General features: G+C 35.9%; 1 protein-coding gene across 1 annotated transcript in view; it reads right to left on the minus strand.

Annotated features, from left to right (window-relative positions):
• Positions 1–1,550: 1,550 nt before the first annotated feature.
• Positions 1,551–23,348, minus strand: part of RAP1B (RAP1B, member of RAS oncogene family) — a 43,226-nt gene continuing 21,428 nt past the window's right edge. The window contains exons 2-8 of the mRNA XM_036253207.1: positions 13,093–13,175; positions 12,156–12,224; positions 10,644–10,700; positions 9,801–9,941; positions 7,067–7,210; positions 6,255–6,371; positions 1,551–2,860 (exon numbers count right to left, since the gene is read on the minus strand). Coding sequence (XP_036109100.1) covers positions 6,285–6,371; positions 7,067–7,210; positions 9,801–9,941; positions 10,644–10,700; positions 12,156–12,224; positions 13,093–13,149 — 555 coding nt within the window. The 5' untranslated portion in view covers positions 13,150–13,175 and the 3' untranslated portion in view covers positions 1,551–2,860; positions 6,255–6,284. The remainder of the gene's footprint in view (positions 2,861–6,254; positions 6,372–7,066; positions 7,211–9,800; positions 9,942–10,643; positions 10,701–12,155; positions 12,225–13,092; positions 13,176–23,348) is intronic.

The raw sequence follows: 23,348 nt of genomic DNA on the forward strand, positions 1-23,348 counted from the left end.
AAAAAAGTTTTTATTGATTTTTGAGAGAGGGAGGGAGAGAGAAACATCAATTGGCTGCCTTCTGCACAGCCCCCACTGGGGATCGAGCCCGAAATCCCAACATGTGCCCTGACCGGGAATTGAACCGGGGCCTCTCAGTCCATGGGATGACACTCTGGCTGGGCTGAGCCACACCAGCTGGGCCCAATGATATTTTTTCCATTGATTTTTAGGAGTGGAAGGAAGGGAGGGGAGGCAGGGAAAGAGAGAAACGTGAGACACACTGATTAGTTGCCTGCCACACTCACCTGACCTATGTGGGAATCAAACCTGCAACTCGTCAGTGCATGGGATAATGCTCTAACTACTTACCCACACTGGCCAGGGCCAAGCATTCATTCTTTCATTTATTTATTTTTATTAATCCTCACCCAAGGACATTTTTGCATTTATCTTCAGATAGAGGAAGAGGGAGAGAGGGAGAAAGAGAGAGAAACATCTATGTGAGAGAGACACATCAAGTGGCTGCCACCCACACGACCCCAATCAGGCGGGGACAAAAGGCAACTGAGGTACATGCCCTTAGCGGGAACCAAACCTGGGACTCTCTGGTCTGCGGGCTGACACTCTAACTGCTGAACCAAACCTGCCAGGGCCAAGCATTTACTTTTTTTTACTTTTTTTTTTATCCTCATCCGAGGACATTCTTCCATTTTTTGTTCAGATAGTGGGGAGAGAGAGAAACATCGATGCAAAAGGGACACATTGAGTGGTTGCCACCCATACGACCCAACCAGGGCCGGGGACAAACTGCAATGGAGGTACATGCCCTTAGAGGAAACCGAACCCGGGTCTCTCTGGACCGCAGGCCGACGCTCTACCGCCGAGCCAAACTGGCCAGGGCAGCATTTACTTTTTTATGTAACCTTTAAATATATGGAACTCTGAGTTAAATATGTAAGGAATAAGACCCATTCCTCTTTCAAATGAAAACCTTTAAATATCCCATTCAAATAGCATGTACTTAGGGGATTAGCAGACATTCTTGAATTAGATGGTATCACTAATTAATTGATGATATGCTTCAGTGGCTGACAAATATTTTGATAAAGTTTGTTTACATTTGTTTGCAAGTGTGAAAAAGTCCCCCCAAAAAACGGAAATGTAGCACACACAAGACAAAGACAGATCTGTTATTTAAAAAGAAAGTAGTACTTGAGTCCACTTCATTCAAAAATTTTTATAACCATAAATTCTAAGTATAACTTCATCCTATATTTAAAAAAAATTCATAGGCATTACATCTGTCAAAGTATTTCCAATTCGTCTTCCTACACCTAAAAGAACTATTGAACATTATGCAGAAGGCATATGTTCATAAGTAATATTGCTTGATTTACAAAATTCTTTTCCAAGGAAAAATTCAAAAGGTTGTTATATGGATATTCAAACACTACTAGGAAAAAAATCTGAGATCTTTCACTCATCAGTACTTAAAGAATGAGTCTGGCTTGCCCAAATGTTAAGTTATGAAACCACACTATGTAAAATGCACCTATTACATTTAAAAAGAAGTTAAATCTGTATTTATTTACTAGCACTGTTAAACATTACACAAAACACATTCAAGTGGCAAGTAATTATAATGCAAGCCCTTGCATGGCAATCCAAATTTATTGAACTACTGATGCTAAGTTATACAAAATTGCACCACTTTAATTAAGGCTTTAGTTTACATTTGGCCACCTCTAAGTAGTTGTAACATTAGGTTGGTCAATTTAAATACTGTGGCTCCCTGTTGGATAGACACACAATCTTTACACCCAAACGTTAATGCATACAAAGCAACAAGGCATTGTTAAATAAAACAGCAATAGTTACTGCAACTTAGGCCTTGTGACCAATTACACATGATTAAAATTACTTCCCACATTCACATCCACAGTACTCATCCACCATTTAACATCTCAACCAAAACGTTACACATGTGAAACAATCACTAACAGGCAAAAATACTAAACCTGTATATTTGGTATTGCAAATACACTTATGCATGAGCAAGCAAGGGATTCACAGTGAGAATCTACAGCTGCAGAAGCCTGAAAATGATTTACAAAAATTGTTAAATCATTAAAAAATTGTTTGAAAATATACACTTCTTGTTGTAGACCCCCACTGTACACACAACTATAAACATTGTTCCCTATGTAAACAAAAAAGGAAACATATAAGAGATTTGAAAAATCTGGACATTTCCTTCCCAACAGATATTAAAGGCAACGTCTTTAATCTAAGACATTTTACTGAAAGGACTATCGTATTTTAAAGACAAGATCACTGTCTCCACAGGTTTTTTAAAAATTAAAAAAACTATATAGCTGTGTTAATCAAAGCGCTTATTTGTACATTACAATGATAATGACCTTGATTTTCTTAAAAAAAATTACAATAAGCTACAAGTATCAAAGAAGCGAAGTTATCTGGAGTAGTCTATATAGGAGCTCTTTGGACTTTCTTTTATTATGCTAAAATAGTGGTGCTTTTAGGATTTACATTATTGTACTCTCCAATACAAAGTATGGGGTGTGTTAAAGTATACAGTACACCATTTTCATACATGTACAACATTGGTGGATGAAAATGTCTCTTAGCAGTAATACTGGATTGTAGCCTCTGGTTTTACCAGCTGCATACTCTAGGGCTATTATATAAGTAAAAATCTCTCTTGTGATACTGGAAAGTGATTAGAATGTGCAAACTGATGTAGTAGCTTTCATCCGCCTCTTAAAGGGTACCACCACAGAAAGTCCATTTAAGATGTTGGTAGGTTTAACAAAGTTGGAATGCTGGCACTGTTGAATTGGGCAACAGTTCTTTACACCTGTCAAAAGAAAAAAAAAATAAATTGCAAATACGGGTTGAAAACACACACAAGAGCCAAAGGAACACATTAGGACAATGGTGTTAAAAAGAAAGTATCCCTTAGTGCAAATTTCTGTGTATTACCTTCCAAAGATTAAAAGTGGGGTGAGGGTGGGGGTGGGAGAACCACATTAAAATTTTAGGTCAGATCAACTTTATTAGAACCAAGATTAAAAGACATATCGCCCAGCCGGTGTGGTTCAGTGGACTGAGCATTGTCCCTTGGACTGAGAGGTCCCAGTTCGATTCCTGATCAGGGCACATGCCAGGATTTCATGCTCGATCCCCAGTGGAGGTGTGTGTAGGAGGCAGCTGATTGATGTTTTTCTCTCTCCCTTCCTCTCTCTTAAAAAAAAAAAAACAACAACACAAAAAACCAGACAGCAACATTAACAAATGGATGATCCTATTCGAGTGTTTACAATCCTAGAATTACATCGGCCTAAATACAAAATGCACATCTCACTAGGGTTTCTAGTATCAGAAAATAAAGACCTTCCTCATTCTTCCAATAAGAGTGGCTAAAAAGCTGGTTCAGAGAGTAGACAAAATAGAATTTATTTCATGATGGCTCTTTACAGTTATATACTTTCTAATTTCATACTGAAACACATTCTACCAACTTTTAGAATGAATGTCAAAAAAAGTTAGTATTACACTAAAATCATGTAAACTTTAAAAAATTGTGAGTGATGTAAATATAAGTAAAATCAGGGCACATTGTCTGCCAAATATTTATTTACTTTGGATGAGATTATCTGCATACATGTGTGGGTTAAAAAAAAAAGTTCCCCTTTTTACTATTTTTGTGGCAATCAGACTTGTTGCAAATTCCGGCAGTTCTGTTAATATGCATGTGGTTACTCATTTCCCAAATGACTTGAACTTTAAGTCCTCATTTAGAGTCTGAGTCTGCTAAATTTTCCTAGCAGACTGAATATAGCAAATTGGAAGGGACAGGTGGGAATATGTAAGTTCAGGCACATATGTGCTAAGAATGGGCCTGTATGGGTCAGGAATGAGAGGACATCAGAAATGAGAGGATATATCTCTGAACAGAAAGCCTTAAACAGAGACAGTAGGGTCAAAAAGTTCCAAAAGATACAGAGTGCTATGGTAGTACAGGGCCATTTAACATAGGAAGAAGCCAAACCACAAACATACAAAGTGCCCAAGGATAAAGGGTACAGTCCAATATGGTTTAATGAACACTGAGCAGGAAACCATTATTGTTGGCAAACAGCAACAGCTAAATGGTTGAGGATTTATCATGTGCCAGGCACTGATCTAATTGCTCTATAAGAATTAATTCATGTACTAAGATTTTTTCAAAAATTATAAAAATGTTATATGCTCAGTTTTCCTTTGCTATCTCATCTGTGGGCTGAATTTGTATTTTTTTCTGCTGGCAACTCTCCATCCCCTACACAACTTCTACTTAACCTTCATATCTCAGCTTAGATGTCTCTCACTTGGACAGACTTTCCCTGAATCCATAGTTCACATGTGACATATCTGGTTAGGTGTCCCAGTTACATGCTCTTATGTTACTCATAATAAACTAACCATTGACTCAAGAGCCAGTCCATAGCTCAAATTATGAGCCATGTACTCCAGATCACTGGATTAAAATTCTGGCTTTGTATTTACTAACTGCAGGGCTTGAACAAGTAAGTAACAATCTTTTTGTGTCTCAGTTCACTCATTTGTAATATGTGAATAATAATAGTTCCTGCCTCATAGGATTGTTGTAAGAAAGTACTCATACAACTCAACAAAAAGAAGACAATCCAATTAAAAAATGGGCAGAGGACCTGAATTGACTTCTCCAAATAAGACATACAAATAGCCAAGAGACAGGAAAAAATGCTTAACCTCACTATTATTAGAGATGCAAATTAAAATGACAATGAGGTATCCATCACTTCACACCTGCCAGAATGGCTACCATCAACAAATCAACAAACAACAGTACTGATGAGGATGTGGAGAAAAGGGCAGCCTCGTGCACTGCTCATGGAATTGCAGATGGGTGCAGCCACTATGGAAAACAGTATGGACTTTCCTCAAAAAATTAAAAATTAATCTGCTGTATGACCCAGTGATCCCACTCCTAGGAATATATCCTCAGAATACTGAAACACCAATCAGGGAGAATATATGCACCCCTAAATTCATAGCAGAGCTATTCACAACAGCTAAGTTCTAGAAGTAGTCCAAAAGTGCCAATCAGTAGATGAGTGAATAAAAAAGCTGTGGAACATTTACACAATGGAATACTATGCAGTTTTAAAAAAGAGATCTATTACCCTTCCAGACAACATGGAGGGACCTGGAGAGTATTATGCTAAGTGAAATAAGCCAGTCAAAGACAAGTATTGCATGATATCACTTATTTGTGAAATCTAATGAACAAAATAAACCAATTAATAAAATAGAAACAGAGACATGGAAACACAAACATCAGGGGAGAGGCAGGAAGAGATTAATCAAAGAACTTACATGCATATATGCATTACCGATGGTCACACACAATAGGGTGGTGAAGGCCTGGGGCAGGATGGGAACCAGGGGGCAGGGGGTAAAAGGGGGGTGAAAAGGGGTACATCTGTAATACACTCAATAATAAAGATTTAATAATAAAAAAAAGAGTGCCTGGCATATGATAAATGTGTCAGGAGTTCTTATTATAAGTACTAGGTTGGATTTATTCCATCACAGCATTTATCGTATTTTGCAATTATTTGTCCAACTCTTCCACTAGGCCTTGATTAGCTTATTAAGGCAATAGAGACGTGAAGAGAGGTCAGTTTTGTGCACCACTGTACTGTCAGCACAAACCAGTGTCCCACTAGGGCGTAAGTACATATTAAATGAACTAGAATATTCATTTAGATGGAATACTTTACTTCTGAAGATGATATGTAAATGAAATAAATATTTTAATCACTAGGATATTATAACAACTCATGGATATCTTTATTTTTTTAATGTATTTTAAAAAATGTTCTTATTGATTTTTTTAGAGAGAGGAAGGGAGAGCCAGAAACATAGATGTGAGAGAGAAACATCAATCGGCTGCCTCCTGCATGCCCCCTGTTGGGGATCGAGCCTGGAACCTGGGCATATGCCCCGACCGGAATTGAACCAGGACCTCAGTCCATGGGATGACACACAATCCACTGAGCCACACCAACTGGGCTAACTTCATGGATATCTTAAAAGAGAAGTAACTATTTCTTTTTTGGAACAAAAAATTCTATACATGTTCTTAACAAGAGTGCCCTAAATGAAGATGAGGTTAAAAGCTAGAGGAAAATATTTAAAAAAAAGAGGATAAGAAACAAACATACCTGGCTCAGAGCTACAATGCATTTAGTATATTAAAGCAGCTGACATGACGACTTTTTGCGGGCCTTCCCAGGCACTGGAGTTTTTCTGTTAATTTGCCGCACTAGGTCATAAAAGATCTGCAAACATATAATTTTTTTTTAATTTATAGGAGAAAGAAAAACTCAAAAAACAAAAAATAAAAAAGTATAATGAAAAAATTGAACTTTCCATGGATAAAAATGAACCCCAGAATGTTAATGTTTTATTCAGTTAAGATATGAGATTAAAACCAGGTATTTATATAACTGACAAGTTCTTCTGTTTATTTTTTGGGAGGGCTGTGTTCTCTTTAAAAAAGTGTTCTCTTTAAAATAAGTACTGAGTTGAAGAAGCTGTACAGATCTTAATCTTACTTCAGTTAGAACATTTACTATCATACAAAGAAAACAATCCTTACTCTTCTTCAAATCTTTTTATGTATCTTTACAACATGACTTTAAGCACATTCAAGACAAGAACCGTACATGCCTTTTCGAATTTGCTTTCTTTTATATAACATCCTTAATAGACCTTAAGACTTACTTTGTCTTCCCCACCCCTAGCGTTTTTTGTTCAGCCTTCCTTCTTTCCATGGTTAATTCCACTTTAATAAAGACGATAAAATACCATTGTTGCTTATTAACATGTATACATATAACATAAGACTTCTCCCTACAAGAATCACTGAAGTACCCTTAGTATACATTAACTTGGGGTTGTGTTAATACACATACATTAATTTCCATTGATTCTGAATGTTGAATTCCAGTTTTAAAAGTATATTTCACCATACCTCATTAACATTTATTTTTGATTTTGCAGAGGATTCTAAGAATGCACAGTTGTTCCACTGTCTTGCTAGATTTTGACCTTGTTCCTTTCCTACAACTCTTTCATCTTCCAAGTCACACTTATTACCAACCAGAATCATTGGAACCTAAAAATATATTTGTGAGGGTAAAAAGAAATAAGTAAATAAACACACGATATAAATTCAAATTCAAAGATTTCTAAGAGTCAACTCTAAATATTTTGATATTATGCCAGATAAAAATATTAAATTTTTAATAAAATTTACAGTTAAATATGAAAGTCTTAACAATGTTAAAGACCTTTCACATGAAAATTTTAGAAAACAAGCTATGATCTGTTTATAAAAGGGGAAATAACCCATAAAATTATATCACAATGGACTTATAACTGATTATAGCAAGCATAATACAAAGCTTTTTCAAAAAGGATGTACAAAAGATTGTGCTGTTAAAAGCCAATATAACTCGAAATTTTAAAACGTTTCTCAGAGATGTGAATCAACTTCAAGTTTTCTGGTTTCCGGACATGCATTTATCAAATAATTGTTCTCAATTTTACAACTCAAAAAAGAGAAATTGGGAAAGTCCCTAAAATAGCAATATTAATTTCTCATATAGCCTGTATTAAAATGCCAGACAGTAAAATCATCTTTATTTACTAAAAATCTAGACTACATTAATCATGTGTTTGGATAGATGTAATATTTGTAATTTTATTTTATTTTTAAAATATTTCTTTATTGATTTTTAGAGGGAGAGGGAGAGGGAGAGAGACAGAAATATCGACGAAGAGAACATTGACTGGCCGCCTCCTGCATGCCCCCCACTGGAAATTGGGCCCAGACCTGGGCACGTGCCCTGACCTGGAATCCAACTGGGGACCTCTTGGTGCATGGGTCGACACCCAACCAGTGAGCTACACCGGCAGGGCGATGTTTGTAAAATTAAAAGGACACTATGAAAAAATAATACTTGTTCTACAAAACTCCCATTAATTATTCAGAGATTGACTCTCCAAAGAATTTTTGGAAGAAATCCAAACTAGAAATACCAAGAATTTTGGCATTTTAGGAACAGATATAGTGTATTATATTAATATATACTTGTTTAATGCAACCGATAGAAGAAAACTGCAGCAGTTACTACAGTACAAAACAGATGTACTATTTAAGAAGTGTGCCCAGCTGGTGTGGATCAGTGGATTGCTGTTCCATGGACTGAGAAGTCCCAGTATGAATCCCAGTCAGAGCACCCAGCCGGGTTACGGGCTTGATCCCCAATGCAGAGCAAGCGGGAGGTGGCTGAGTGATGTTTCTCTCTCACATTGATGTTTCTCTCTCTCTCCCACTTCCCCTCTCTCTAAAAAAAAAATCAATAAAAACAGCCCTGGCCGGTTTGCACAGTGGTTAGAGCATCAGCCCGCAGACCAGAGAATCCTGGGTTTGGTTCCACAAAGGGCACATACCTTGGTTGCAGTTTGTCCCAAGCCCCGGTTGGGGTTGTGTGGGTGGTAGCCTGTTGATGTGTCTCTCTCATGTCTGTTTCTCTCTCTCTCTTCCCACTCTATCTGAAGATAAATGCAAAGATGTCCTCGGGTGAGGATTAAAAAAAAAATCAAAACATTAAAAAAGAAAAAAAAAAGTGCTCCACTGAGGTCACTATAAATACACAGGGAGCCCCAAAGTTTTTTGTTTCAGAAGCCAGAAATTTTTGCTGTAATTAAACTATAGTTAGTACAGTGGTTCTTAAAAGTGTAGGGCCAGACCAGCAGCATCATCAGCATCTAGAAACTTGTTAGAAATGCAAATTCTTGAGCTCAATTTCAGACCTACTGAATCAGAAACTCTGGTAGTGGGGCAAGTGGGACCTGGCAATTTGTTCTATTCAGTTTTAACTAATGATTCTGATGCAAGATAAATTTTGACAACCCCTGCTATATATAAGAAAATGAGGAATTAAAGGAATCCTTTTGAAATTTCCTACAGGGCTTAAACTCCATTCTAGTGCACTTTGAAGGGGCATGTATATTAACATTGGAGACTAATATATTTGTTGGTTTCCTTTAAAAATTATTATTATGCTCCTTTTCTGTCATAGTTGCTTTAGATAAGTTCATATGTAGTACTGATTCTTGTTAAAAAGGCTCTTAAACTCGGATGGTGTGGCTCAGTGGTTGAGCATCAACCCATGGGCTAAGAGGTCGCCGATTTGATTCCTGGTCAGGGCACATGCCCAGTTGTGGGCCCGATCCCCAGTGAGGGGCATGCAGGAGGTGGCCAATCAATGTTCTCTCTCATCGATGGTTCCATTTCTCTCTCCCTCTCCCTTCTTCTGTCTTTCTAATGTATCAATAAAGGAAAAAAAATTTTTTTAAAAAGGCTCTTAAATCTACTAGTACACTCACTCTATTAGTAACATTTATCACCCACAGCTCTCCTTCCTCCCCACTAAATGCTATGATTTAAAAATGGGAAGGATATAAATTTTATTTTACACAGGTTAAGCGAAGAGAAGAGTGTATTTACTTTCCACATTATATATATTTGAAATATAGATGAGGATTAAAATTATATTTTGGCCCTTCAAGGAAAAAGCTTATGAAACAAGCCCCCCAAAATACATCAACTTAAAATTGTGTTTAAATTCTAACTTTTAAATTGAATGTCACTACAGTAAGAGTTTAAAATACATTTGTTTATTAGAATGTCGCCTTACATCATCAGTGTCTTTAACTCGAAGAATCTGTTCTCTCAGATCTTGTAAATCATTAAATGTGGACTGTGCTGTGATGGAATAAACTAATGCAAAGCCTTGTCCATTTTTCATGTATAAATCCCTCATTGCTGTAAATTGTTCCTACAATAGAAAGAATCATTAAAGAACAATAATGTTGTGACAGTTAAATTGACAATTTCAAAGTCTATAATTAGAGCTCAGTGAAGAATATTGCAGTATTTTATAACATATCTTAAAATTACAGTTTGTGGAAAGATGCTATTTAAAAAGTTGGCATTTCAAAAAATATGCTTTTAATTTAAAAATGATATACCAAAGCAGATTTACGTGCAATAACTATACTCAAGTGGAATAGATATCCTGTCTCCAAAAGCTACTTAAAGGCAGCCCTTTCATAAATCTAGTTGGTTCACAAATACTTTGAAGGAGAAAAGATATCATTCAAATTACATCACACAGCCTAGCCTCTGAGGAATAAACATATATTATGTAAGTAAATAGATAAGTATAACCAAGTATTTTCCACATTATTTAAATATGGTAACACATTTTAACTTGTTTTAAAAGTACCAGTGAGGCTAAAAATTTTCATCTAAACAATTTTCTACTGATTTTTAAAATAACTGACCCTTCCCCCTGGGTAATTACAAAGGACACATACAAAAAAATAGAATTCAAGAATAAGAAAAACAGTTTTAAGACTTAATGCAAGTAGCACTTTTAAATAAGCTTAACTGGTATTTGTCTATAGAGTACTAGTCATTTATAAGGTCAATATTGCACAAGTTGTACATATACTTTGGTACTTTGTTTTTTACATACCGTTCCTGCAGTATCCAAGATTTCAAGCATACACTGTTGTGCATCTACTTCAACTTGCTGGGGGAAAGAAATCAAAATACATCTTCATTTTTTTTTTTTTTATGTAAACAACAGTATCTTAATACACACAAAAGCTAATATGATATTTAAAACAGACAATGGTTACAGAAACTCTAATTTCAAGCAATACTTTAACAACAACAAAAAGTTAGATAACCAAGGTTCACCAACTCCAAATTGTATTAGGCACAAAAACCATGTACTCTGATTCAACACACAAAACTGACAAGATCCATGTTCAATATGAATCACTCACCACTTAATTCTGGAAAGGAAATTATTTCCAAAAATTAAAACCAACCCTGCCTGGTGTGGCACAGTAGTTATAACTTGGCCCAAAAGGTCTCAGGTTTAATTCCCGGTCAAGGGCACGTACATTGGCTCTGTAGATTCAAAATCCAGCCCTGGTCCGGGCACATGAAGGAGGCAACCAATCGATGTCTCTCTCAAATTAATGTTTCTCTCTCCCCACCCTCTACTCTCTCTAAAACTCAATGGGGAAAAAGAAATATCCTTGGGTTAGGATTAACAACAACAAAAAAACTAAAACCAGTTGTAGTTCTAATAATATTAGAAGTGATTCTGTCTACGTTACTTCTGCCATACTTTTAGAAAGAGTTTCATTTCTCTAGATAACCACATTCCCCCTTCACTGTTATTGGAACAAAATTTCTGGTAGCAAGAAAGCAGAGGATGGCTATAACATAAATTATGTATCTCTGTTACCCTCTTTCACCTAACATTTTCTAGGAAAAAAAGGTATTTAAAATTAGCTGTGAAAAAAAAAAAGAATTAGTGCCTCACAGGTGGAGTACAAGAAGGGCTTTCCAGTTTTTTTTGGTAGACTGTGGATAGAGGAAGAATGAAACACAATGTCTTCAAAGCAGCAGGGGTCACCATAAGGTAGGAGATAACTCTCTCCCTATTACATTAAAAATGTCTGCACATTGTTTTATTGGCATATGTTGTATTAGTGAACACTGAAATAAACCTTTCTATTGTGAACAGTGGCACTTTCTCAAGGAGTTATTAGTAAGAAGGTTAGGGAGACTTCTGTATTTACATCTTTACGTTAAAATGAAGGAAGCCTGAGAGTATATTTTAGTCTTTGGGGGTGGGGGAGTGGGGTGGAACATGGAGCTACCACTTGAAATGGATGGCATAGCTCTTAAGTTTGTTTGCTAAATTACAATGTTGGGGGTCAGGATAAACTAAAAATTCTCAGAGAGAGAATGAGAGCGAGGAACAGTGAAAGTCAAGTATTTAAGATTCTCATAAACTGGTAAACACACAATGGCCAAGAAATAATTAGTGTAAACTTTTCCCACTAATGTTATAAATGAACACTGCTTCTTTATCCTACTTTGTAAATACCATTCAATAATTACAAAGCCAAAGCCAATAATTTATATTTATAGTCAAAAGCAAAAGGCCTTTTAAAGTAATATATACCTTTCTATAAGAATCTTCTATCGTAGGATCATATTTTTCAACAAATATTCCTTGAACAAACTGTACAGTCTGAAAAAAAAATGAACATAGCATTATACTTCTAAAGTAAAGAACAAATCCAAATCAGTACAGTCCAAACTACTGATTTCACATAGGTAGTTATACCGCTGATAAAATACACAACCACTTCTACATTTGAATGCAGGGTGAGATATATGCACACCTCCCCATTACTTTGGATATAATTACAAATAAAAAAGCAGCTCATGTTCTGTTGTGAACACTCCTCAGTTTGATTCCAGCATGTCAAGTTCTGTGCTGGGTGGTCACTCTAAGTGGCCAAGTGAGATGGTCAATTTATCTTAATGGGGGCTTTGCTGAACTCTCAACTATTCATAAAGTTATTTTCCCTAAGTTTCTTCCCTTTTCCAACCATCATCAAGCTGTGTCTTTTTTCTTGCTAAACTATTCCTTGATACAGAAAATATGGCTGCCAAAATAATATAAAAACTACATAGTCAAAGGTATAGTTTTTGAAAAAGGTTTTTAAAATAAGCTTTAATTTTTTCTAATTATCTATCTATCTATCTATCTATCTATCTATCTATCTATCTATCTATCTAATAAGCCAACTCTCAATAAGACCAAAATTAACTCCTATCTGGCTCTGAAATGCAGACAAGACACATTTTTATATGCTCTCACCCTCTGTGCTTAGCTCAAACTGTATTCTGGCATATTTCATGTTCCAGCGAGAATATGATCTACCCAGATTCAACTAAAAATGGACTAAAATGACAAAAAAAATATTATATTGCTTCTAAAATCACTGAGATTTCACCTTAACAAATAAATGAAAACAAATAAACAAAACCTACAACTCAACAGAAGAACATGTCTTGGAGTGAAAAGCTTAGATACGGGGACAATGACTTACCAGAGCAGATTTTCCAACGCCTCCTGAGCCAAGAACGACTAGCTTATACTCACGCATGGTGCAAACTTGTCAAAAGCTAGTACCTATTCAAGAAAAAAAAATTCTTAAGTAATATCTTTGTAATCATGTAATTTTTATATAAGACATTCAAGCAAGTAGATTTATTTAAAAATGATTACTATAGTATACTAATATGGAACATCCCATAAACAGACTTACTAAAGGATGCTACTGGTAGGGGTCTTTTTTAACACATCATTTGTAGAAAGAAACTGCAGAATTACAGACACAACTTTCAACACTTCTTAAATTCAAGTAGAACAAAATATTTCCTCTACTAAGAATAAAAAGGCGGTGGGGAGGAGAGCTGAAGAAAAGATTGAAGGGGTATCCTATTGGTTACAAGATGGCAGCAACAGACATGTTTACTTCCCTTTCCTGATCATCTGTATCCTTGAGTCACAAGTAGTTGAATGCCTACTAAGTACAGGAATATACCAAATTGGGGTGGAGTGGGGGGGGATCCTGCTTTCAATGAGCTTATATTCTAGAAAGATGTACAGGATAGGGCAGGAGTCTGTAAACAAATCCAGCCCACCATGTGTTTTTGAACATAAAATTTTATTAAAATACAACCATGCCTATTCATTTCTGTATTGTTTGGGGTTGCTATCTTGCTGTGATGGCAGAGTTAAGAAGTTATAGCACAGACCATCTGGTCTGCAAAGCCTGAAATATTTACTCTGGCATTTACAGAAAAAATTGCCGACCCCTGAGATACATGAATGGTAAATGAATTGGCAGAGAAAGCAGACCAAAATATCCACAACTAAATGGGAGAGGTACAAAGTATCTGAAAATGGTCAGGAATCAGTGACAGAACTAAAGAATATGAATGCCTAGACTCAAAAAAAAATCTACTGAATGTTCAATATGATGAAGTACTGAATATCAGTAACAATGAAACCAAAAAGCAGCAAACCATGCCAAGGCTTATCATTATGAAATTTCAGTACACTAAGGATAGAGAAAGAAGATCCTACAAGTTTCCAGAGCAGGGGATAACATGAGAATCCAAAGCTACCACATTGCTAAGAAAAAAAAATAATTGGTGAGTGGCCATGGTACAAAAGTAGTCATCAGAACAGGTTTTAAACCTTCTTAATCAAGAAATGATGGTTCTTTAGTCATAGTAATAAACTACTACTACCAAGACTGATTTAAACACATTAATCAATCAATAACAACTTGCTTCAGTGAATGTGCTTCCATAAATTAGTTAATTATTGATAGCCCCTTACTCCTGAAAATCAATCACAAATGGACTGACTCACTTTGGTCTACTTCTGTGTGTTATATCGCTTTATATGTTCTTTCCTTCCAGCTTATCTCTTAGAAAAGAAGTCCTTCGTTTTACCGATCTATGACATTTCTTTATTTTTCTATAGGAATCCAGGTCTATCGGCCTGGGCTTCCTTTCAAAACTTTCTCCTTCACTTTTGACTATGTACTAATTTTTTTTGTTCTTGAATGGGGAACTCCCCCCTATCCAAAAAAGTTAGCGAACTTTCCCATTTATAGTTCTAAACTTGAACTCATCATTCCCATAGACCTTTTTCCAGTTCTTAAACAGTGTCCTTAACTTTTGTGAGCTTCATGGTTTTTATCAGATTACAACTTTAAGCAAGAGGATATGAAATAAGTTGAACCAACTTTCAGCTTTAAGAATATTTTACACTATGGCATGCGTATAAATTTGGGACAAATAAAGAAATTACTCTTTGTAAAAGTTTAACCAAAGTCAGGTTTATTTAATGTAAAAAAGTCATTCAAGAATAGAATTAAGAGTTCTTCATATATTTTGGATATTAAACCTCTGTCGGAGTTATTGTTTGCAAATGTCTCCATTCTATTAATTAATGTTTTAACCAACAGACTTAATGAAAATATTTTAAAAAATAGAATTACGTAGGTGACATTTCTATTTTCAGTGCCACGCAGACATTTCACAACCACACAGATCTATAATGATTTGAGAAATATTTTAAAAAATTTATGGTTCTAATGAAAGATACCTCCAAATTTGTGTTTCTGAATCCAACTAGAGGGAATATGGTAACTCTGGGGACAAGGATTTCCTAGACATCCCAAAGAACCAAGTACTTTAACACAAATAAAACTCATCTCCTGCATTCTTTTATCCATTATGTAGCTGGGCTATATGTCCCTTTTTAATTACTTTTTTGCCATTTCTATCGACAACTTAAAAAAAAAAACTCACTCCAATGAACACACATCAAAATGTCAACCACTCAACAACGGTCTCACTTGAGCGACAGTGCTTTTACCACCGACCTTAATTCACTCCTACCTTTGAAAGTTTATCAATCTTTAAACTCTAATTCCCTAAAACCATATAAGATTAGCAGTTTGTTCTGCTCAGGAGAGGCAGTGTCTGACTAGGATAGCTGTTAAGTAATCAATAACTTCAGCTTTGTTTCTTGTTTCAGATATGAATGGTCTCTTATTCTTTGACCGTTGACCTAAGACCTTCATTTGGCACCATTCCAAATGATGCCCTTAGACAAACAAGTGTACTCAATGGGCTGCTTGTGACCCACTTCTGTTTATTCTTTGAACTTGCTGTCAGATGAGTTAGTCTCAACAATGAAGGGAGCTCCAGTTGGTTCCTTGAGCTTCACTGCTGAATTTATTTTGTTATTCTAGGATTTGAGCCAAATAGATCTTTGTGTAAGGCAATTAGGTCTTTTGGTTTTGGCTTGGAGGTATATTGTTTGGTAAATATTTTTGCCATTAGTTTAATTCTTCAGCTACTTGCTTTGCTTTTGTTCATCTACTTGTGTAAAGTTTTGTCTCGTGTGTTTTGTTTTGTCCTGGACTGTCTAGTTTCATTCAGTGAATAGTGTTCCATTTGGAATGGGTGGAGGCATAGGCCTTATAAGCCTCCAATCCAATTCAGACTAGCCCCCAATACAAAAAGGTTAAAGATGAGTAAAACCAGTGACCAAGCAAAGGTGAATGACTGGTCAAACTTCACCTTGGATCACTTACAAAACCTTCATGATGGCATATTATAAGGTCAATACTGTGGGATTGTTGATTACGTGGTTCTTTCCTAACCTTTACATGGTTAGGGAACCTGAGAATCTGTTTGTAGGGACACATTTATTAAAAAAAAATTTTTTTAAAGCCCTCTTCAATAATTTTTATTTAGAAATAATTTACATTCAGTGAAACAAGCAAATCTCAGGCATTACAGTTAAATTAGAAATTAGTTTTGACGTATCCTAATACCCCTGGCAACCACAGACAGTGATCATTAAGGTTTAAAACACTTCTATCACCCAAGTTACCAATATGCCTCTTCCTAAGCAATTATCACGACACCATTTTTCTTGACTCTAGTGATCTCTTTGTTATTTGTCAAAGCCAAAACCAGCTCTAGGAAGAACTTCTGTGTCTTTTATAAACTTTCAATATAACTTGACACTTACACTTAAATTGGTAATTGAAAAAAACTGTGATTGACAATTGTGACTTAACAGACTTACGGTCAACTTTTGGAATGCCAGAATTAATACCTTAAGAGAAATTATAATTATAGAAAGAATTATGAGATGAAAACAACACTGAATAATCAATTTCTTTAATTGGTACTCTGGGGCTTCAGAATATGACTAAAATGGCCTCTCTTTTCTTCTCTGATGCTCAAACCTTTGAAAACCTATCCTCTCTGATTCATTCTGTCTATTTATACTACCCACAAAATCCTTCTATTTTTTCTGTTCCTTCCCTTTACTTCTGAAATGAACTACCTTTAGGGAGGGTTTCTCAGCAAAGGAATAATTATACTAAACAATAAACAGCCCATTTAATTGCTAAAGTAGAAAGCAGAGCTGTAAAAACTGAATTTTAACACTGGCCTAGAATTTAGTTGAAGTTATGTTTAAGGATTTTCCTAAATTCCAGGAAGACTGACAGAAATCTGTTGCAGAATTCTAATTCAATTTCTAATTAGTAATTACAGTACTTAATTTCCCCAAAAAAGGAAAAAGGTTAAAACCAGCAGGATAAGACTAGATTCAAATAGCTTTAAAAAACTGGCCTTGAGAGAACAAGGACCATTTAGATTCTCTTTCAGAAGTCTTTCTCAGGGGTAGATTGGTCAAGATTTAAAGTTGCAAACAAAATAAAAATGACTTGATAGAAAAAAAAAAATAAAGATGGCCCTGGCCAGTTGGGCTCAGCGGTTAGAGTGTCGGCCCGTGGACCAGAGAGTCCTGGGTTCGGTTCCCTCTAAGGGCATGTACCTTGGTTGCAGTTTGACCCCGGCCCTGGTTGGGGTCATGTGAGTGGCGACCAGTCCATGTGTCTCTCTCTGTCTTTCCCCCTCTCCCTCCCACTCTATCTGAAGATAAATGCAAAATAAAGTAAAATAAAATAAAAATAAAGATGACTTCAAGAAACTTAAAAAAAAATTCTGTGGTATATCCGATAGCTGAGGTAGGGAGCCATAGGAAGAACCAATGTTCTGTGCTTACTAAGAAACGGAAGTAGAAAGATCCCACATCTGTCCCTACTGCTGCTCCCAGGGAAACAAGAGCACCCAATAATTCCGAGACCTTTCTTCACTGGGGGTGGGAGGACTACAAAGAGTCACAAAGGAATATTTTTGGGTGATGGAAGGGTTCTGAAATTGGCAGTGATGACTGCACAACTGTATAAAGCTACCAAAGCCCCAAAACAAAAACGACAAAACTGATGGAACCAACTCAAAAATCACCATTTAAAAAATATTGACTATAAAAAGTAAACAATTTTGAGAACTACATTTCTTTTATAAAAAAATATTTTTACATAATTTTTTATCGTTGCCTGAGGGCATGCTTCTAGTGATTTTAGAGAGAAAAAAGGAGAAAGAAGGAAGGAAGGGAGGGAGGGAGGAGAGCAAGAGTGTGAGAAACATTCACAAGAGAGCGAAGATATGGATGTCTCCAATGTGTGCCCCTACCAGGGGATCAAATCCGAAAACCAGGCATGTACCCTAAGAATCGAGCCCCGCGACCTTGGTCCATGGGATGATGCTCCAACCAATTGAGTCACACTGACCAAGGTGGAATTATAGTTTTTAATAAGATGGTAAGGACTCTTTTTCCCAGTTGCTTCATTTATCCATAAATATTACTTGTTGCTAGAATGAGTCATGCTCACCCATATTATTGCTTCTCTAAGTAATTTGTTCCTTCTGTTTTTTTATTGGTGAAAAAATATATATCCTTTGCATGGTTTTAGGACATTTTCTTTAACCATTCACTGGCTGGTGGACATCTGCATTGTTTCCAACTTGTGGATATTATAAATAATGCTTCCATTTTGTTTTAATTTTAGTAACTCAACCAAGAAGAATTTTTTTTTATTTTTATTAATTTTTGTTACAGATGTTCCCCCCCCCACTGATTTCCCCTCCCCCTCCTTCCCTGCCCTTTCCCCAGTTTGTTGTCCATGTCCACTGTTCATGCATACATGCATATAAGTTCTGTGGTTTATCTCTCCCCCACCTCCCCCTCTTTAGGGGATTGTCAGTCTGTACCCCACTTCCACGTCTCTGGGACTACCCCATTCCTCAGACTGTTATGTTCATTATATTCCACAAATAAGTGAGATCATATGAAACTTGTCTTTCTCTGTTTTCAACCAAGAAGAATTTTTACCACAGAGCTCTATGGCTATAGAAAATTGAAAATAATTCAAATTTTGAAGTAGAGAAATGTGATAGAAGTCAGCAATAGACTTTCAAATCTAAAAAGAGTGATAAAACACATCTAACATACAAATAAGTTTTCTAACAAAGAACACTGATAAGAAAATACACCTAAGCATACTCATTACCTTTCATATTTTAAATCCTGATAAATACCAATATTAGAAGTATTTTTCCTTAAAAGTAAAATCTAACAGTACAATAGCCAAAATCTGAATACTTTTTCAAATCTGTGCTTTCTACTATACCAGCTTTGAAAAATGGTTTCCAGATTCGAAGGCTGATAAAAAATCTATCTCATTTGTGAATGCCAACTCTGGCAATCAATGACCATTAGTTGTTTTCAGAAGGACTGCGTGGCTGCTTCCAGTTTTAGCAGAAAATATAATACTGATCAATAAGTAATGTCTGTCACTGGCTTGGGGGTGGATAGGGAATAAAGCAGTGACACCTGTGTATTTGTTAGCCATGGGCAGAACCTTCCCATACTAGTGTGCTTAACTTTTAAGGCCATGCAGGAGCAGTTGGGACTGTGTGAATTCCTAAAATTGCATGCCCAATTTTCAAGATGGGAAGAGTTATATCAGAATTTCAAGGGGATTTGTGATAACTACTGTTTGTGACATTGAGGATCATTGTTCTTCACAGATCTTTAAAGAGGGACAATTCTGACGGCATAGCATAGTGTTCTCAGCACTGAAGTTCCAAATCCTGGTTTTGTATAACCTCAAGCAAGCCATAAAAACTTTCAGAGCTTCACTGTCTTTACAGGGAAGATGGAGACAGTAATACCTACATGGTAAAGCTGTGAAGCAAATATACAAGAATGTAAATTCCACAAAAACAAGGATTTTGGTTTGTTTATTCATCATTGTTGTATCTTCAGAATCTGAAACAGTGCCTAGTATATAGTATGAGCTTAACAAATTAAGGAATAGTACTGTAGTAGTTGCCCTTAAGAGTCCTGGTACCTTGCACATACTAACAATCAATGAAAGACAATTTTTAAAACATTTTTTCTTCATTGATTTGAGAGAGAGGGGGAAAGTGAGAGAGAGAAACATCGAATGGCTGCCTCCTGCATGCCCCCTCACTGGGGATTTGGCCCACAACTTGACCAGGAAAAACTAGCAACCTCTTGGTGCATGAGTCGACGCTCAACCACTGAGCCACACCGGGCAGGTGACGAAAGACAGCTTTTAAAATAATAACAATAATAATAATAAAATAGCAATGGTCTGAGTGCTACTGCTCAATACTGTGTAGCAGGAACTGCTGTTCCCTCAGTTGAGAACCAATGCTTTTACTTACTAGCTCATAAAACATATAAGAATGCAGGTGGGGACAGCTGTGCAGCTTTAGTCTGATTTATAGTTTCTTCCAGGTAGGCAAAGAAATACAATGTACAGACTAAAACACTGAAAATTCTACTACTGTTAAAACTGGAAGCATTTTTGCCACTTATTTTCAAACACTTCTGTTACTTATCTTTGAATAAAAACTGTTTTGGTTATTTTAGGTATTACATGTCAATTTACTTTTAAAAAAAATCCTCACCAGAGGATGGATGGATACATACACAAACATTTTTTTCTATTTATCTTCAGATAGAATGGGAGGGAGGGAGGGAGGGAGAGAAACATCGATGTGAGAGGGGAGACATCAACAGGCTGCTTCCCACATGACCCTGACCAGGGCCAGCGATGAACTGCAACTGAGGTACATGCCCTTGGCCAGAATCGAACCCGTGACTCATTGGTCTGCAGGCCAATGCTCTGACTGCTGAGCCAAACTGGCCAGGGCCTAATTTACTTTTAAAGATTCTTCATTTTAGTTACTTATGCAGATCGCCTAAAACTTGTGTGCTACAACTAACTCCTGATCAATCAAAGTAATGGATAATTCTTATAGTTTGCTGTATTTCTTGCAAAATTCTTGGGTACCCTATTCACTAATTTAAAATGCTATTTTATTATATCTTTTACAACTTTCTCCATTTATTTTGCAGACTCAGCTTTGCTTGCATTGGTTCATTTTATCAGTTTAAGAAGTTGTTTAGTTCCAGTCTCAGAGAAAATCATAGCAAGGACATGGAAAGACACAAAAAAAACAAAACCTCCTAAGGTTCCTTCCCAAGTCAGGTTTCAGGAGGTGAGTTCATAATTGCTTGAAATAAAAGATGAGGAAAGTAGACACAATCACATTCTATGTTAAGCTCGCACTAAACTTATCTAAGATAGTATTTAATCAATCAGAAATTATTAATTGGCATTTTCACAAAAAAATGCAAAACTAATTCTGAGCAGAAAATTCTGAAGAGACTTATGAGTCAAAGAAAATAAAAATATAGCAAAGTTTTAGTGCAAATGTATTCACTATATAAAAGTACATATTAAAAAGCAAATAACTGATTCAGTTATCTACCATTCTATATTACATATATTTTTCATTAATAAGACCTAAGACAGATTCAACTTCAGATATTACTGCCCCTAATTACGAACTACAAGAGTGATTCTAAAAATCACTGGGGAAATAAAAAAGTGTAACAAAATGATAAATTAATGTATTTTTAAAAACTCTTGGTGTTGACATTTACTGAGGACCTACTCTGGTCTAAGAATTGTGCTAGAACCTGAGGATTAAAAAACAAATCCTAAGAAATGATAATTGGATCATATTTACTGCAATAGAGTATTCAATATTTAACATCAATATATAACAGGTGCCTACTACTTCTTAGGCACTGTTACAGGCAATGAGAAGAAAGTGAACAAAGGAACTGTCCTGAAAATTTACAATCCAGAGGGGTGGGGGAAATAAATAAAATCAATATAAAATATATTAGATGTAATAAGCACTATGGAGAGATAAAATAAAGGTAGAGAGAGAGAGTGTGGGAATGTAGACATTATTTTATACAGGGTGGTTATAAAGAACTACTGTTAAGATGAAAATAATATATAGCTTATTGCCAAAGTCCTTTCCATGAATTACTATTAAATCCTGTTTTCAACAAAAGTCTCTACCATTCGGCTTTGTTCAGTTTTAGTATTTTTATATCAACATTTTTGGTGGGGTGATGTGCCAATTCATTTGTGGCTGAAGTTAAATTTAGATTTTTGGAGAGTCAGAGAGATCGTCTAGGATCCACTGGAGAACTCATGGCTTCAATGACCCTTCTTCCTCTACTAATAGAGGCATACATGAGAGTTCTGATTTCTGGAGGAATCTAAATGTAGTTGTTCTTATGAGGGACTGTTATTGAGTAAAAATTGCACTTAGCATTTTCCTTTGCCAACTCTATACAGGAGGATATTCATGACCCCACACCCCCATTGTGTAGCAAGAATAACAAATAGATCAGAGTAGAATTTTCCTGACTAGCAAATACTCAGGATACAGTCCTTAGGAAGAGTGTGAAGTAAATATCTCTGAAGTATTCTCACACAATCTCAGCCCAGTGACCATTCCCCTTTCTGACAGGCTGCAAATAACTTTAGGACTTTTTTATATACTACCTTGTATTGTATTGTTTTCTAAGCGATAACAAGCTATAGAAAGTAACATTATCTTAGTTCTATTTAAAAGTTATATAATTTGAGATAAATCACTTTATTCTCAACTTCCAGGTTTCTTTTCTGTAAAATGACGGAATAAAGGAAGAGGAAAGTATTAAACAGAGATAGATGCCTTATGTTATCCGGATAGGCATGTAAATGCCTGAAGCAGTAAGGTGTTAATATTGGGGAATAGCGTGGACTGTGGCCAAATAGAGTGAATGCTTAACAGCTAAAGTCATTTGATTCTAAACATTTAAAATAATGTACAAGTCAAGAAAATCTATTTGAGGTATGGAGATTTGGACTCTGGGAAACCAGTATTTTACTTCTGGACTAGATGAACTCTAAAGTCCCTTTCAATTTCAAAATGTATTATTACATATATAAGGTTTTGAAGAATTATATATAGACAGAACTTTTAAAGTATCTTAATGTTATATTTGCTCTCCTTTTTAAAATTGTTTTCTTTCTTCACTGATTTTAGAAGGGGAGAGTAAAGGAGAAGAGAGAAAAATCAACGAGAGAGCGACTGGCCGTCTCCTGCATTCCCCGCACTGGGGATTTGGCCCACAACCTGGGCATGTGCCCTGACCGGAAATTGAACTGGTGACCTCTTGGTGCATGGGTCAATGCTCAACCACTGAGCCACATGGGCTGGGCTATATTTGCTCTTCTTAATGTACAAAAATATATAAAATTCTATGTTAGTTATTAAAATTTAATGCTAATGTAAGTATCTTTTCCCTAACTTCATAATGTTGATTTGATATTACAAACATTTTACAATTATCTTTAAAATATAACACAGATAAAAACTAAAATAAAAGGTCTGAAACTACAGGACAATCTCTCCACTCAGAGGCTGCCCAACAACTGGGAAAATCCATCAACACTACTGAGCATTCAACCAA

This window comes from Molossus molossus, unplaced genomic scaffold, assembly GCF_014108415.1.
Source record: "Molossus molossus isolate mMolMol1 unplaced genomic scaffold, mMolMol1.p scaffold_m16_p_10, whole genome shotgun sequence".
Lineage (NCBI taxonomy): Eukaryota > Metazoa > Chordata > Mammalia > Chiroptera > Molossidae > Molossus > Molossus molossus.